The sequence below is a fragment of the Danio aesculapii genome, chromosome 2, assembly GCF_903798145.1.
Source record: "Danio aesculapii chromosome 2, fDanAes4.1, whole genome shotgun sequence".
Lineage (NCBI taxonomy): Eukaryota > Metazoa > Chordata > Actinopteri > Cypriniformes > Danionidae > Danio > Danio aesculapii.
The window spans coordinates 4139522-4158624 of NC_079436.1; the positions used below are offsets into that span (position 1 = coordinate 4139522).

A 19103-nucleotide genomic window follows, 5' to 3' on the forward strand; every position below is an offset into this window, starting at 1 on the left:
CAAGTGTATATAACTACTGTAAGAAAATATCAGCATTTGGTACATACTTTCAATATTATGTTTGCTTGAACTGACCCGACCTAATCCTGTTTATATGAAATGAACCTGCTCCCAAGCAGGTTTGAGCTACCAGAACTGTTGCTATGACAACAACTCTCGGATCAGTTTTGAAGAACGAGATGATCCTGGATCATGTCAAATCGTCAATAACCAAATCCAGCTAATTGAGTAATCCACGTACGAAGAACGGACCCCTCGTGTCACTTTAAAAATCCACACATCTAACATTATAATAAAAGCTTTCGATTGCTTCCCTAACTTTTTTATGCACATTTAGGATGAAATTAGTTGTGTTTGAAAAAAAAAAAAACCTACCAAGATCGACATCTTTAGATATTATTATTATTATTATTAATTATGTGTATATGTCTGTTTAAACACACACCCAAAACCCAGACTGTCGCTCCGCTTCAAATCGCGTGTACAGTATCTGTTTGGGAAACAGCGTCTATTTATCACTATGGTGTGCATCTGACAGTCATGCACTGCTATATGGCTGTTTTGAGGATTGCATATGAAGGGGAGAGGGCACCTGTAATGAAAAGGAAAGGGAATCCAGTCGTTTTTATATTTATTTCAGAGTGTTTTCAATGCGAAAGCACAGAAGAGACTCACATTTAAGAGCAAGGGGCGACCCCTGGTGGTTTGGCAGTATGGGTTGCGTATAAGAAGGCTCGACTCTTTAATGTTTATTTGCCACCCTTCAGAGAAAGACTGAAAATACGCGATAAATATGGGAAAATACTTTTACGGGAGGATAGCATGATAGAACTGTAAAATACGGGAGAATCCCACGAAAAACGGGAGGGTTGACAGGTATACATCAGAGGGGGGAAAGCCCCGCCCATTAGGAACCTGTGCTGAAATATAATTGGCTAAACTGGTATTGGACAGGTTAAATGACCAAAACAAAGACATTCTGGCACGTAGCTCACATTTTCAAAGCCGAATATCTGACTTCAGCATTGTTTTTCAGATAAACATGAATGTTCACTTGGCATGTTTCTTAAAGGGCACCTATGGTAAAAAATCTACTTTTCAAGCTGTTTGGACAGACATATGTGCCTGTATGGTGTAGACTGTCATACTGAGGTGATATAAACACACCCAGGGCTTTTCTTTTTAATTTAACAACATAAAAAACGGTGGACCAATTGGAGCGGTTTTCAAACCGACCGCAACTTTACGTAGGAGAGCGGTCCCCCCGCCCACCGAATTGATTGACAGGCGCGTCATCATATCCTCAGTTTGTTGATTCATGTCCGCCATTTTCAGCGTGAGTCGAAGCGATATCACTATAGGAACACGCTAGCTCTATTTTTAGATGCAAGGCTCATTGAGCTCAACACAAGATCAATATTCTCCACATTATCGCTCTAATCAGAATTATTGGTTGTATCTTTAGGTAGGTTTGCAAACATGTGTACTTCTTATTGAGTCTACCTTATACTTCAGCCGTTTGCATTTCTTGCGATCCCAGAAGCTCCCTGTGATCTTAACTAGCATGCGTTTTAGAATTCTAAACATAGGTTTCTATCAGGGTACACTCAAGTCGACGACTGGGCGCTGCGGACCGCTGCAGTAACCTATGTTTAGAATTCAAAAATGCGTGGCGCGACGATTCGGGACACTTCATGTATCTGCTGCGCCACAGAGAGTGTCTGGTGTGCTGTGTCGCGGCTTCGAGCAGCACATCCGGTGCCTCAGTCAAAGTTAATTCAGTGTGCGTGGTTATTAGTTTCTGTGTACAAGCTCGGCACTTGAAACTAGCACACAGTTGGCTGTAAAACTGTACAAAGACACAAATGATTTTGTACTCTCTGCTTGGTCTGTGTCAGAGTCGTACATGTACGACCGAATGGTGATCCTCTCTGTCCTCCGTCTGCCTGTCAGACTCTGTTGCAAACGCAGAGCGGGTGAGCTCATGGCCCCGCCCCCTAATTACGTTGGCGGGAAGCCGAAACTAATTTACATGTGAAGCAACACACCCATAAATCAGCGAGCTGTGGACACGCCCCCAACATGACACTTTTTAACACATTAAAATAAAAAAATCTGAATTGTGTTTTAAACTGAACCTAAACTGGCACACTCAGAAGAACCAGAATATTAATATTAAATCATAAAAAAGAGGTAAACTATGTGCCCTTTAAATATCTGCAAACATATGATGGTGTTTTTATGCTTTAGAAGAGTCAAAAACTGACATACAGCACCTTTAAGGACAACCTTCTTGTTTTATCTGAAAATGTTTTAAAGTCATGACACTGAACAGTTGATGTATTTCAACTCGACCTCTTCATTCCTGCTTTTAAAGATGCTCCTGGAATTGAAATCACACATTTAATCCTTGCTAATGCCTAAAAGGCAGATCACAACCATCGACAGGAAATACTATCTTACTCCAATTTTCACTCAAAGACGAGAGGAAATCTCAAAAGCATGTGTCCGTGAGCAGTGTCACGTTATATTAAACTAGGGAGATATTTTAAGAGCCCTCTGTGGTTTGAAATGACTTTTTGTCTTGTTAGTTGGATATAAGGAACCAAGTCAAAGCAAGTGAGACAGGAATGACGGAGAGCAGACAGCCCAAGTTTCCAGAGCGGCGCACTAGAGAGAGCAGAGGACGACTGCTTTTTGCATCACAGCCGAATTACCATCATCTTTGATTACCATACAGATGCCTTCAAGCCAACGACTAAAACCCAGAGTTACCAAAAACTCAGGGCTGAGAACACTGTAAAAAAAGATAGGTTCCACACAAATGATTTGTGTTTGGACAACATAAAGGAATTAAGTTAACTTATTAATTTAACCTCTTAAGGCCCAGTGTGTTTTTTTACATGTATTTTTTATTTTTCTTTGCTATTTGGGCTAATTAGAATAAAAATCTAAGCATCATCTTTTGATACGATGTACTTTTAGAGAAAAATGATGTCCGTATATGTGGACTCGTGGTCCGAATTTACATAAAACCCTTTTCCTGAATGTTTTTCATGGATATTTAACACAGAATTTTTGTTTATTGAACTTGCTTTGACTATCAGAGAGTAAAAACAGCATTTTTTACCCATTTTGGACAGTTAAAAATAGTGTTTGGGTCATTTCATATGCTGCAAAACAGTTGCAGGATGACACCATATGTCTGTAACAAAATATAAAACATTAATTTTCCTTCAGCTTAGTCCCTTATTAATCTGGGGTCGCCACAGCGAAATGAACCGCTAACTAATCCAGCACATGTTTTACGCAGCGGATGCCCTTCCAGCCGCAACCCATCTCTGGGAAACATCCATACACACTCATTCACACTCATACACTACGGTCAATTAAGCCTACCCAATTCACCTGTACCGCATGTCTTTGGACTGTGGGGGAAACCGGAGCACCCGGAGGACACCCACACGAACGCAGGGAGAACATGCAAACTCCACACAGAAACGCCAACTGACACAGCCGAGGCTCGAAGCAGCGACCCTCTTGCTGTGAGGCGACAGCACTACTGTAACCCTTATTTCTGGCTGTTTCCACCCCAGTCTGTCCAACGTGGGTATCATAAATAAACGCGGGTTACCAGGGTGATAATTGGTTTATTTTTCTTTAATCTGGAGCATCGACATAACCTTCACAAACAGCATTACAACAGCATTGCGTCTCTCAAACTTTTCTCCACTCCCTCTTTTTTCTCCCCCTCCTGCTTTCCGGTCCACCTCCTTTAAAGGAGCCAGAGCACAACAATAACTTTCTTAACTAATACATATTAAACCTTGTATCAGACATATCGAAAGTAAATAGAAAATCTTTCTAAATAAATTTCATAACATTTTTACATTTAATTATTAATTAACAAAATATATAAGGTTACACTACCTACTGCGCCACTGCGTCACCATATAAAACATTCAAGTAATTTAAATAGCCACTTAAGAGCTAAAATGGGCTGTCCTAGAACAGGGGTGGGCAAACTCAGTCCTGGAGGGCCGGTGTCCTGCATAGTTTAGCTTCAACTCTAATCAAACACACCTGAACATGCTAATCAGTGTTTCCAAGATCACTAATTATCCATAAGCAGGTGTGTTTGATCAGAGTTGGAGCTAAACTGTGTAGGACACCGGCCCTCCAGGACTGAGTTTGCCCACCCCTGCCCTAGAAGGTTATGTGAATTGAACATAAAACAATTAAGTTTTCCCCCCAAAAAAACTCAAGAGTTGTGTTGATTCAGCTCATTCTAAATAAGTAGTTCGAGCAAACAGCAAACGTCATTTTTTGAGTGAACCTAGAAACCGTCAACCAGACATTCGAGTAGCAAACTAGCATTCGGCTTATTAGCTTTATTAATCTGGGGTCGCATCTACATCTAGCAGCTAAATGTGTCTGGAAAAATATTCCAAGGTTTTTATTTTCAGGTTCTAGACGTGAACGCGCTCTTTCCGGTAATCTTCCTTCTGTGTTCATGTAACGGAGGCCGGCTAGTAAGTGCTGTGCAGGTAAACCTCACTCCTCTGACCTCTAAAGGTGTTCTAGCGACAGGCGCTAGAGGCCATGGTCGTTAGCCTCCTTGTTAGAGCAACCGACTCCCATGCGGAAGGTCGCCGGTTCAATCACAGCTCGGAGCGGGTTGGGTGGAGTAGGACCGGTGGGGTTACATTCACACAGAGCAGCATTCCGGCAAATTACCGGTAATGTTACAACTTCTCTTTCTGGAAAATTGCCGGAATTAATTTAGCGGTGTTTTCAAAACGAGCCTGTTCACACATACAGTCCGTTCTGTATGTGTGAAAGGGGCTAGTGTCTTGCGACCCCCACTTTGGGAACGACTAGTCTTGTTCTACAACAAAAATACATTTGTTGTTACTTGTTTTCATAATATCGGGGCGTTCAAGTGTTGAGCAAATAAACGTTGCTTCATTTCATGACCATGAATTCTTTGGTCCATTTCTAATTCGCCGTGTAGGACAAGAAGTACGGCAACCTTTTAAACAGAAATGTGACAATGGAGGCACGAAAGGATTTATTCTCTTGTTTTCTATGTGAATGCGACATGGAAAGTTTAGCGATTTTATGCTGGATCGCACTTTAGAGACCATTCCTCAAATGTCTGATCACACAGGTGGTTTCCATTTGTTTAACATACATTAAAAAAACTGCCAGAAATCTGGAAGGAGGATCTGCTGAAATATGTTATCATTTACTCTGAATGACTGTCCTGTTCCTGTGACAAGAGCCAAAGAATTTTAAATAGCATCATTTTCTTTAATACTAAACCAGTGACGTGTTAGACATATGACGATTTGGGAAACGATGCCATTTTCTTAGTAATATTTATTACCAATTATGAATTTTATTCATTCATTTTCCTTCAGCTTAGTCCCTTATTTTTTAGGGGTCACCACAGCGGAATGAACCGCCAATTATTCCAGCATATGTTTTACGTAGCGGATGCCCTTCCAGCCGCAACCCAGTTGTGGGAAACACTCATACACTCTCACATTCATACACTAAGACCAATTTAGTTTATTCAATTCACCTATAGCGCATGTGTTTGGACTGTGGGAGAAACTGGAGCACCCGGAGGAAACCCACACCAACACGGGGAGAACATTTTCATAACTTTAGTTTCCACACACACACAAAAAAGTACATTTATAGGGGTTTAAATGATAAAAATGTCTTGATTCCTCATATTTTATTCTCACTGAAATGTTTCACCTAGATTTTTGGAGTATGGTGAACATAATGGAAACTACTATGGCACGAGTCTGGATTCGGTGCGCAGGGTACTAACGGAGAGCAAGGTGTGCCTGCTGGATGTAAAGCCACATGTGAGTAAAATATCATTTGTTAATGGCAAGTTGTGTGAGTCCAAAGAAAAACTAGGACGTGTTGTTTAAGGGATTTTGTTTGATTTGTACCACACATGCAGTATACACTCACCGGCCACTTTATTAGGTACGAGGTATTAGGTTTGTTCAACTGCTTGTTAACGCAAATTACTAATCATCCAATCACATGGCTGCAACTCAATGCATTTAGGCCTGTAGAGATGGTCAAGACGATCTGCTGCAGTTCAAACTGAGCATCAGAATGGGGAAGAAAGGTGATTTAAGTGACTTTGAACGTGGCATGGTTCTTGGTGCCAGACTGGCTGGTCTGAGTATTTCAGAAACTGCTGATCTACTGGGATTTTCACGCACAAACATATCTAGGGTTTACAGAGAGTGGTCCAAAAAACAGAAAACATCCAGTGAACGGCAGTTCTGTGGGCGCAAATGCCTTGTTGATGCCAGTGGTCAGAGGAGAATGGCCAGACTGGTTTCAGCTGAAAGAAAGGCAACAGTAACTCAAATAACCGCTCGATACAACCGAGGTCTGCAGAAAAACACGTCCAACCTTGAGGCAGATGGGCTACAGTAGCAGAAGACCACACAGGTGCCACTCCTGTCAGCTAAGAACAGGAAACTGAGGCTACAATTCACACAGGCTCACCAAAATTGGACAATAGAAGATTGGAGAAATGTTGCCTGCTCTGATGAGTCTCGATTTCTGCTGCCACATTCAGATGGTCGGGTCAGAATTTGGCATCAGCAATGTGAAAGCATGGATCCATCCTGCCTTATATCAATGGTTCAGGCTGGTGTGGTGGTGTAATGGTGTGGGGGGACAGACTGGTTTTTTGAACATAACAATGAGCTTACTGTACTTAAATGGCCTCCACAGTCACCATATCTCAATCCAATAGAGCACCTTTGGGATGTGGTGGAACGGGAGATTCGCATCATGGATGTGCAGCCAACAAATCTGCAGCAACTGCACGATCCTATCATCTCAAGATGGAGCAAAATCTCTGAGGAATATTTCCAGTACCTTGTTGTATCTGTCATGAAGGATTAAGGCGGTTCTGAAGACAAAAGAGGGTCCAATCCGGTACTAGTAAGGTGTACCTAATAAAGTGGCCAGTTAGTGTATGATACAAATGCCACAACTGGTGCATCTCTTCAGAAGCATGAGCAAAAGTGTAAAAGAGGGAAATGGTGATAAACAGAGGGAGCGAGAGCCAGCGAGCCCTATATTACATGTCATATTTGTTGATTTTGGAGCACAGGCTCAAGGGCAGGAATTATGTCATTCTGGACAGCCAGTTTCTGTCAGCTCCACTCCAGTTGGTATATTTTCCTGTGGTCTGATTATTTTTCATCAGCTTGTAACATTTATAGAAACATTCTCACCATATTAACGAACATACTATGTGGGCACATGTCTGAATTTATGCATGGCTTACGTTGAAGGTCTTGTTCAGGATTTCTGGAAACGGTCTAGTGGTCCGTATACCACATAAAATTGGTTGAAATAAAGCTGTTATAATGTAGCTGGGACATAGTCGTAATACAAGTGTTTTTATATATTATATTTTATATAAAAGTGTTAGTATAATTGCCTCATACTGTACACTACCTGACAAAAGTCTTGTCGCATATCAAAGTTTTAGGAACAGCAAATAATAAATTGACTTCTAGTTGATCATTTAGTATCAGAAGTGGCTTATATGAAAGGCAAACGCCTCTAGATTATGCTTATTTTACCACAATAAAATATAATCATGCATTGATTTTTAATTATTTAATCAGGACAGTAAGGTCTTTGACTTTGGTTTACAAAAGCCTTGTCACTTAACAAAAAGAATGTTATAAATAATGTAATCTTCAATGCCTCCTCCTTTATCTTACCCCAGACATGCTCAATAATGTTCATATCTGGTGACTGGGCTGGCCAATCTTGGAGCACCTTGACCTTCTTTGCTTTCAGGAACTTTGATGTGGAGGCTGAAGTATGAGAAGAAGCACTATCCTGCCCTCTCCTGAGGTTTGTTGTCACGATCGGTGTAGAGGAAAAGGGAGCGAGGACTCAGGTGCAGAAAAGAATATGGGTTTTATTAATAATAAAGGGCAAAACAAAAATAAAAAGGCAAAAACAGCAAAACAAACTACCCCGAGGGGGAAAACACTAAACTATAACACAAACAGAGAAACAAACTTGACTGGGTTGGCTGGACGAAGCAGGGCTGGACACAACAGGACAGGGAAATATCGACGACGAACTGGCACAGGACAGCAGACATCAGGAGAATATAAGCAGGAGAAATTAATACACAAACAGATGAACATAATTAACTAATAATGGGTTAACAAGGAGGGTGGAACTAGACGATAGACGGGAGAGCACCTGACACAAAGAGACAACACAAGCCAGGTGCTCACATTTAACAGGACAAGAACACGCAGCCAATGAGAGAACTCATTAACTGAGTGTTCTTATGACTGGACAAACACTGAAGCACACAACAAAAGCACGTGACCAATGTAAACACAGAGCCACGTGCTTTGACAACAGACGCAAGACACGAGCACACGATAAGTGAAAACACCTTACCGTGCGCTCACATAAATGCAACTCGCATGTTTCATCTCAGTGCCAACCTAAACCGAAACCAACTAGATGGAGACGCTGAGAATGAAACAGCGCGATGCTGACGAAACAAAACACAAACACGAGTACAAGAGCGAGCGTCTCAAGGACGCGCAGACCCCGCGGGAAGGCGCACGGTCCGCGCGCACCTTTGATGACGCGCACCCAGACAATGACAAAACAAGTGCTCGACCCAAGGAAACTCGAGCCGAGCACTAACAGGACAGGACAAGACAGAGCTAGTGTCCGGATTCTGCCACAAAACAAGAATTAACAAGACCAGAGTGGCAGAACCCTGACATTTTCAATGTAATGGGCAGCACAAATGTCTTGATACCTCAGGCTGGTGATGTTGCCATCCACTCTGCAGATCTCTCCCCATACTGAATGTAACCCCAAACCATGATTTTTCCTTCAACAAACTTGACTGATTTCTGTGAGAATCTTGGCTCCATGTGGGTTCCAATAGGTCTTTGCAGTATTTGTAATGATTGGGATGAAGTTAAACAGATGATTCATCAGAAAAATCTGCCACTTTTCCAAATGATCAACTAGAAGTTATCAAGTTATTATTTGTTGCTCTCTTACAACTGGGATAGACGACAAGACTTTGTACATTGATATTTTTGTTTCTCTATTTTCCTAACAGTCCATAACAGCCTTGTACACTTCTGAGTTTAAACCCTATGTTGTCTTCGTGAAGCCGCCGTCAATAGAACAATTGAGACTGAGCCGAAGAAAAGCGAAAGTTCTGACAAGTCAGAATGAGCAAATATCTACAAGAATATTTACGGTAAGAGATATACTGTTTCGTTCTGATTTTGTAGTGTCTCATCAAGTTTTTACATTTATAGGAACGCTCCATTTTTGGTTTATACAACTAACCTAGAGAATAACAGTAGAGTTTTACCATTTTTTTATCTATTCAGCCGATCTCCAGGTCTGGCGGGAGCACTTTTAGCCTAGCTTAGCATAAATCATTGAATCGGACAAGACCATTAGCATCTTGCTCAAAAATCTGATAGTTTTCCTATTCAAAGTTTGACTTTTCTGTAGTTACAATGTGTAGTTACATTCTAGGTCAATTTGGCTTGGAAATATACTCTCATTTTGGTGTAGTAATCAAGAAGTTGGCCTGCCATATCATGGCCGCAGCATGCGCAAAAGTTTAACTTAGTTACTTTAGTGTGTTTATAGATAAAGTTAGCTTTTAAGTGCTTGTACCTGTTTAGAATTCAAAAGTCATCATATTGATATATTTTTGTGAAGATTCAAGCCTTAAATAGCCTAAATAGTTTAAATGATCAAAACTCATTTTTGATCTAGATGCTAATGATCTAATTCGATTCTATAATTTACTGTATGCTAAGCTAAGCTATAAGTGCTATAGCCAGACCCAGAGATCGTCTAATTGAATTAAAATGGCAAAACTTAATTGCTTAACTTTAGGTGACTTTTTTTATCTAGATGCTAATGGTCTAATCCAATTCAATGATTTATGCTAAGCTAAGCTAAAAGTGCACCAGCCAGACCTAGAGATTGTCTGAATGGATTAAAAATGGTAAAACTCGACTGCTTAACCCTAGGTAACTTTTTTGATGTAGATGCTAATGGTCTAATCTGATTCAATGGTTTATGCTAGGCTAAGCTAAAAGTGCTCCTGCCAGACTTGGAGATCTTCTGAATGAATTAAAAATGGTAAAACTCAACTGCTTAACTCTTGGTGACTTTTTGATCTAGATGCTAATTGGCTAATCCAATTTAATGATCTATGCTCAGCTAAGCTAAAAGTGCTCCTGTCAGACCTAAAGATCGTCTGAATGGATTAAAAATGGTAAAACTCAATTAAAAATGGTAAAACTCAACTGCTTAACTCTTGGTGTCTTTTTATCTAGATGCTAATGGTCTAATCCGATTCAATGATCTATGCTAAGCTAAGCTAAAAGTGTTCATGGCAGACCTAAAGATCATCTGAATGGAATAAAAATGGTAAAATCCAACTGCTTAACTGTAGTTGACTTATAAAATGAATGTATTTTCAAAAAAGGTGAAGTGTTTCCTTAAGAAAGACAGATGATGACTTGGGTGTCTAGGGCTATCATCATAACATTTCAATTAAGTCAGTCAATACAACCAAGTACATGATATTTACAGAAACCTAATATGATGTTGACCAAAAACCAGAGTAGGCTTGACCTGACCCATCATCTTGACCCCCGTTTTAGCTTCTCTAGCATTTCATGCACCTTTCTGGCAAAGGCTCCCTTTTAAAAGTGTCTTCAGGGTGGGCTGCAGGTGAGCAACAACTGTTTGAAGGCTTTTCAGGCTTTGGGGCAGAAGGTTTGCCCGTGACCCCACCGAGAACCCATCTGGGTCCTGCTGTGAGCTTGAGCACCTCAGTCTCCCCCGGGGTCTTATAAAAAAACTTAGGTCATCCTTTCACACCTGGATGTTGTTTTACAAACTACCAAGGCTCCTGGGTGCAAATGTGTTGCTCATCTTTCCGTATTAACTCGGGACATGTCCTATATTACTGCACCGAGCCCTGACCTTAACCAGACAGAGTCTGACATGGCTTGTTTGAGTGATTTAGAGCACTCATCTTTACATTCTTCATCACTTTTTGTTTTTAAAGTCGGTTCAATCTGACGAATAATGTCACGTTGTTTTTTATAATCTATAAACCGTAAAGTGAAATACCTTTTGAGGTACGGACAGACATTTATAGGCAAGATGTGTTCTTTTGGACCATCTGCAGCTTTGGCTGATGTATATAAAACTAATGTCTTTTCGTTGTTTAAAATAGTGGACGGTGTCAAAGCTGAGGGAGAACATTTCTCACACTGACCATTGACCTGAATGAATTTAACAGGAGCTCTTTAAATACACTCAACTGGAGGAGTAACTTTGCTCGCTTTTACTAAAATGGTTCAAGATGACCATACGCACAAAGAAGTTTAGAGATTTAGTTTACTAGAATGACCAAAACAAAATCACTTAAACAACTGTATCATCAGACGTTTGCAAACTCTACACTGTAAAAAGTGATTAGTTGACATTACTTAAAAAAAAAGTGAGTAAACCTGTTGCCTTAAAATGATTAAAGGGCACATAGTTGACCTCTTTTTTATGATTTAATATTAATATTCTGGTTCTTCTAAGTGTGTCAGTTTAGGTTCAATTTAAAACACAATTCAGATTTTTTTATTATAATGTGTTAAAAAGTGTCATGTTGGGGGCGTGTCCACAGCTCGCTGATTTATGGGTGTGTTGCTTCACATGTAAATTAGTTTCGGCTTCCCACCAACGTAACAAGGGGGCGGAGCCATGAGCTCACCCGCTCTGCGTTTGCAACAGAGTCTGACAGGCAGACTGCGAGAACGAGCTGGAGTGAGAGAATCAGCATTCAGTCGTACATGTACGACTCGGACACAGACCAAGCAGAGAGTACAAAATCATTTGTGTCTTTGTACAGTTTTACAGCCAACTGTGTGTTAGTTTCAAGTGCCGAGCTTGTACACAGAAACTAATAACCACGCACACTGAATTAACTTTGACTGAGGCACCGGATGCGCCGCTCGAAGCCGCGACACGGCACACCAGACACTCTCTGTGGCGCACCAGATACATGAAGTGTCCCGAATCGTCGCGCCACGCATTTTTTAATTCTAAACATAGGTTTCTGCAGCGGTCCGCGGCGCCCAGTCGTCGACTTGAGTGTACCCTGATAGAAACCGATGTTTAGAATTCTAAAACGCATGCTAGTTAAGATCACAGGGAGCTTCTGGGATCGCGAGAAATGCAAACGGCTGAAGTATAAGGTAGACTCAATGAGAAGTACACATGTTTGCAAACCTACCTAAAGATACAACCAATAATTCTGATTAGAGCGATAATGTGGAGAATATTGATCTTGTGTTGAGCCCAATGAGCCTTGCATCTAAAAATAGAGCTAGGGTGTTCCTTTAGTGATATCGCTTCAACTCACGCTGTACATGGCGGACGTGAACCAACAAACTGAGGATATGATGACGCGCCTGTCAATCAATATTGGTAGGCGGGGGGACCGCTCTCCTACGTAAAGTTGCGGTCGGTTTTGAAAACCGCTCCAATTGGTCCACCGTTTTTATGTTGTTAAATTAAAAAAAAAGCACTGGGTGTGCTTATATCACCCCAATATGACGGTCTATACACCATACATGCACATATGTCTGTCCAAACAGCTTGAAAAGTAGATTTTTTTACCATAGGTGCCCTTTAAGCAAATAGACTACACGAGGGGGCTCAGTGGTTAGCACTGTCGCCTCACAGCAAGAAGGCTGGTTTGAGTCCCGACGGCGTCAGTTGGCACTTTTGTGTGGAGTATATGTTCTCCCAGTGTTGGCATGGGTTTCCTCTGGGTGCTCCGGTTTCCCCCACAGTTCAAAGACATGTGCTATAGGTGAATTTAATAAACTAAATTGGCCATAGTGAATGACTGTGTGTGAATGAGTGTGTATGGTTTTATTCCCAGTACTGGGTTGCAGCTGGAAGGGCATCCGCTGTGTAAAACATATGCCAGAATAGTTGGTGCTTCATTCTGCTGTGGTGACCTCTGAAATGGAAAAGGAAAATTTATAAATACACCATAATAGTCAGAAATTTACTCAAAAATAACTCGTGTGAATTTGTGATGTGCATTCACACCGGACGCGGATGAAGTGTTAAACGTGAGTGATTTACATGTTAAGCCAATGCAAAGATGCGAATAGACGTCCTGCGGAGCTTTTGAATTGAACGTTTTGCGTGTTTGACGTGTGAAACATTCGAGTTGGGAAATTTAAACTTCAGCGGACATTCGCGCCTCAGTAACCAATCAGGAGCTTACTCTTGTAGGAGTGTGATTATGACGTAACGCCTGTTGTTGATGTCCTTGAGGGGAAGTCCTCATGCCGACACCGGACAACAGCTCATCAAACTGGGCTCGGCTCAGTCGGAAGCACCGCTGAAAGGATCCGTCATCTAGTTATAGTTTTTGGAGGAGTTGATGAACTCACAGAGCTGGGTGCACCTCTTAAAGGATCTTGTGCAGTGGTCCTCAGCCACCGGGCCGTGGACCGGTACTGATCCATGCATCAATTGGTACTGGGCCACACAAAGAATCATTAATTAATAATCATTAACAATCATTTATTATCTGTGTCTGAACGATCTATCATTTTTAAAAATCTTTTGTTTTGAAAAATGACCATATTCTCTCGCTTACATCTCAGTCACTTGAGCGCCAAAATTTAACACACAAGCAGTAAAATGGCAAAACATACGTCTTTGGAAAGTTTCTTTGCTAAGTGGAAAAGACCCAGTGAAGGACCCGCGAACCGCCAAGGAATAGATCTGCAACCCATTTGTCAACAAATCAGGTGAATCCAGCATGTCAGTGCAAAAAGATCAACTGCTGGAGATAGCAAATGGCAGCGGCCTTTTAGGGGCTGTTCGTATATCGCTTGTTTTAGAGTTTGTGCAAGTTTGTTATTTCCAATGGAGGTGTGCAGCTTGCGTGCGCAAGTGGTTTGACGCGCTCGCGCCTTCCAGGCACACCGAATTGAATGAATGCCGCAAGCACAGTGAGTCACATAACAAGAACTGACCGATCAGCTTCATACTTTGTATGGAATATACACATTTTGGTAGAATAGTTATCTCAGACATACACAGAACACTCAAACACTGCAGTGCTTTTTCATTTTCTCCATAAATAAATCTTGTATCAGAGCTACAGCAATGTTTTGTCAGCTTGTCATCCTCATAGAAAACTGTTGATGGTCACCTTGCAACCTACCTTACCCAACCCCCTGTTGACCGGTTTGTGGTGATGAAAAGGTTGGGGACCACTGATCTAGCGGACTCGGACACAGCGCCGTACGAATCTACTCTGATTTTCAGCCTTCCTAAAGCAAATAAGTCACAGCGCAAACGGAAGCCCCACCCATGGCGCGAATCCGCGTCTATTGGGAAGTGAGTTTGACAAACAAATGAAGCGAATTTGACGTGTAAATGAGGCGAGTAAACTCAAAATGTTCACGCATCTACTTAAGCGCGAATAGCATGATTTATTCACGCATTCTGCATCTGGTGTGAACACAACATAAGAGTTCGGTTGTATGAAAATGATTCTATTATACGGTATTATGTTATATGATTTTATGGAGGCGTGGCTCCTAACTCTGCCCCTAAAACCAACTATCATTGGGGGATGAGCAAATCATACTAAATTGTACGATTGAGTACATATGAATTCATACGAATTAGCCACTAAATCAAAAAGTTAAGAATTGCCGTGAGATCATGTTGGAAATAAACACTATAAAAAGTAATTTGTTGATTTAACTTTTTTTTAAAAAGCTTGTAAACATGTTGCTTTAAAAGTGATTTGTTGACTTTTAAATGATTATAAAAATTATTATAAAAAATAGGTGGAGACAACTTAACAGTTCCAAGTTTACTCACTGTTGTAAAGTTGATTTGTTGCTTTTAAAGTAGAGTAACTAATCACTTTTCACCTCCTCACTATTTTACAGGAGGAGGACTTCCAGAATATGATTTCCCTCGCTCAATCCATGGAGAATAACTACGGCCACTTGTTTGAGAAAGTGATCATCAATGAGGATCTGGCTGCGGCTTTCACTGAACTGAGAGCCGAACTGGCGAAGGCAGAAACTGAGACTCGCTGGATCCCAACTACATGGGCTCACGTCTGAGAAAGCCATTCATGTTCACCGAGCCACTCAGACACATGATAACTTTTGACTGTGTTTTGGAGATCTCTCTGCATATGAAAAAGGCACAGCATATTATTGTAATTATACGCTTATAAGCAGTGCGCGCTGGCCCGTCATGAATCAGCTCTATTCATAACCGCCAGAAAACTCATGACACACTGCGCCGGAGCTAAAATAGTTCTGTTTATGCTGAGGAACGAGTAATTGTAAAGAATTTGTTTTATCCTGTCCCTTAATTCCGACATAATGATGTACATTATGCTAAATTGCCAGATGATTTTTTTTGCTTATAAACATATTGCTTTGTGCACTGTTGTGGCTCATGTTTTGACATTAATCACTTACAGACGTGGACTTTCCATTGAATGGATGTGTTCTCAATTTGGTTGAACTTTTTTTGTCTTTGTTGCAGATTGTGACTACAAGATTGAACTCTGGATTAGACCTCTGAAACACATCCAGGTATATGCGCACCGAACAATTCCACCTTTAGATTTGTTCCTGATATTGGGGCTTTACTGTGATTTAAATGCTGAAGAAAATGAGTGTTTGCATGTACTGTATAGGAGGTGATCCATGAGTCAACGCTCAAAGGGATCAATCCAAAGCACCTCGACTGCTTTTTAAAGGATAAAAATGAGCAATGAAGATCTCCTCTTCTCAAATGTTGCACTTGAAAAGGTGAGTATGGATGTTTGGTGGCACGGTGGCTCAGTGGTAAGCACTGACGGCTCACAGTAGGAAAGTTGATGGTTCAAGTCCAGGATAGTCCAGCTGGCATTTCTGTGTGGAGCTTACATGTTCTCCCCTTATTGTCAATGCCTCCTCTTTCATCTCACACCAGAAATGCTCAATAATGTTCATGTCTGGTGACTGGGGTGGCCAATCCTGGAGCACCTTCTTTGCTTTCAGGAACTTTGATGTGGAGGCTGAAGTATGAGAAGGAGCGCTGTCCTGCTGAAGCAAGAAGGTTGCTGATTTAAGTCCCGGCAGGGCCAGTTGGTATTTCTGTGTGGATTTTGCATGTTCTCCCCTTGTTGCCAACGCCTCTTCCTTCATCTTACCCCAGAAATGCTCAATAATGTTCATATCTGGTGACTGGGTTGGCCAATCCTGGGGCATCTTGACCTTCTTTGCTTTAAGGAACTCTGATGTGGAGGCTGAAGTATAAGAAGAATCGCTATCCTGCTAAAGCAAGAAGGTTGCTGGTTTAAGTCCTGGCTGGGCCAGTCAGCATTTCTTTGTGGAGTTTGCATGTTCTCCCTGAGCTGGCATGGGTTTCCTCCGGGTGCTCCGGTTTCCCCCACAATCCAAACACATGCACTATTGGTGAATTGAATAAATTAAATAGGCAGTAGTGTGTGGGATTTCAAGACTGTATGGGTGTTTCCAAGTACTGGGTTGCAGCTGGAGGAGCATCCACTGCTTAAAAGATAACCTGGAATAGTTGACGGTTCATTCCGCTGTGGCAACCCCAGATTAATAAGGAACTAAGGAAAATTAATTGATGAAGGGATAGTTCACCCCAAAGTGACTATATACTCAACGCTTCCTTTCCCTCAAGTGGTTCTGAACCTTTATGTGTTTCTTTCACCATAGTAGGAAAAAAACAAATCTATGGGTGTTAATGGTTACTGTCACGGTTGGTTGCAAGAAAGCAGACCCAGTTGCAGCAATGAGCAAAACAACTGGGAGCAAGCCAGACTGGCAGGCAAATATCATCAACAATGTATATACTCAATACTGTGTTTATTCATATGTGATCATAATTCTGACTTTGTTTAGAACTTCAGTGTGAAATGGTTGATTAAAAATGTAGAAATTAGTGGTGGCCAAATAATATTTAACAGAGCAGGGAATTTTTCACAGTATTTCCTGTAATAAGTCTTATTTATTTTATTTCGGCTAGAATAAAAGCAGTTTTTAATCTTTTAAAAAACATTTTATGGTCAATATTATTAGCCCCCTTAAGAAATATTTTTTTGATTATCTACAGAACAAACATCATCATACAATGACTTTCCTAATTACCCTAACTTGCCTAATTAACCTAGTTAAGCCTTTAAAAGTAAGCTGAATACTGGTATCTAGAAAATTATCTCTAGTATACAAGGGGGGCTAATAATTCTGACCTCAACTGTATATATCATCATATTGCACAGCCCTACTTCCCAATATCCCAAGAATCCCATATAGATTTAGAACAGGTATGAGTAAATGATGACAGAAGTTTCATTTTTGGGTGAACTGTCCCTTTAAGAGAGGAAGGTTTGCTCAAGGTGACTGTAACGGAAGCCAGCAGAGGAAGTGCAGTGTATTTTGCACCAGCACTCACTATATTAAAGCTGAATTAAAGAGTAACGGGAGAGTTCCAGGGGTTTGGTTGGATGAATGCCTGGGCAACATGACGGACTGAGCTCCAGAGATCCCAGAATGAATGGAAGCTTCAACTTCCCAATTGTTCCACAACCGTTTTCATGTAGTAGCATGATAGTAGTGTGCTTTTATTCGAAACATTTCAGGCATTCTTTATATTTAGGTGGCTCAATGGTTAGCACTGTTGCAAAAAGGTCGCTGGTTCAAGTCCCGTAGGTCAGTTGGCATTTCTGTGTGGAGTTTGCATGTTCTCCCCGTGCTTGTGTGGGTTTCCTCTGGGTGCTCCGGTTTCCCCCACAGTCAAAACACATGTGCTATAGATGTATTGATTAAACTAAATTGTCCATATTGTATGAGTGTGTGTGTGAATGAGTGTGTATGGGTGTTTGCCAATACAGGGTTGCACCTGGAAGGGCATCCGCTGTGTAAAACATATGCTGGAATAGTTGGCGGTTCATTCTGCTGTGGCAACTTCTGAAATCAAGACTAAGCCGAAGGAAAGTAAATGAATGAATGAAATCTTTGACTCCTGCTGTCATGTGTGAAACCAACTGCGGTTCAGTTCATATGGTTCACATTAACCAAACTCACTCTCGTGGTTCTGACTCCTGTAAATATCAAACAGCCGCTCTGTTTATATGAAATTTACACTCTTATATCATCATGGATATTATATTAAATTATCATTTATTTAGTAACTTTTAATAACATAATATAATGATGATAAGCAAATTAGTAAATAAAATTGAATGAATCTACTATATTTGCTCTAGAATAAATTAGTTATTCCAAAAATGCAACCCAGGCTCATTATGAAAATGTACCTCAATATACATTTCTGGAGACTGCGAAATACGTCCCTTGCACACCCCCATATACCGAATGTAACCCCAAACCATGAATTTTCCTTCACCAAACTTGACTGATTTCAGTGAGAATATTGGGTCCTTGTGTGTTCATCTAAAAAAAAATCTTCTGTCACTTTTCCAAATGATCAGCTAAAAGTCAAGTTATTTGTTGCTCTTACAACTGGGATTGATGACAAGACTTTTTTCAGGAAGGTCAATGTATTGGTTCGTTGTGGTAAAAAAGGAGCTGAGCCGGAAGGCAAAGCTTTCGATTTACCGGTCAATCTACGTTCCTACACTCACCTATGGTCTTGAGCTTTGTGTCATGACCGAAAGGACAAGATCTCGAATACAAGCGGCCGAAATGAGTTTCCTTCGAAGGGTGGCAGGGCGCATTCTTAAGGATAGGGTGAGGAGCTCAGAGTAGAGTGCTCCTCCACATGGAGAGAAGTCAGCAAAGGTGGCTCAGGCATCTGTTTCGGATGCCTCATGGATGCCTACCTAGGGAGGTGTTCCAGGCATGTCCCACCAGGAGGAGGCCTCAAGGAAGACCCAGGACATGCTGGAGGGACTATGTCTCTCGGCTGGCCTGGGAACA

General features: G+C 41.2%; 1 protein-coding gene across 1 annotated transcript in view; it reads left to right on the forward strand.

Annotated features, from left to right (window-relative positions):
• The window catches only part of mpp7b (MAGUK p55 scaffold protein 7b), a 106059-nt gene extending 90647 nt beyond the window's left edge, over positions 1-15412 (forward strand). The window contains exons 15-17 of the mRNA XM_056464638.1: positions 5774-5882; positions 9173-9316; positions 15081-15412. Of these exons, the coding sequence (XP_056320613.1) occupies positions 5774-5882; positions 9173-9316; positions 15081-15260 (433 nt within the window). The 3' untranslated portion in view covers positions 15261-15412. The remainder of the gene's footprint in view (positions 1-5773; positions 5883-9172; positions 9317-15080) is intronic.
• Positions 15413-19103: the final 3691 nt, after the last annotated feature.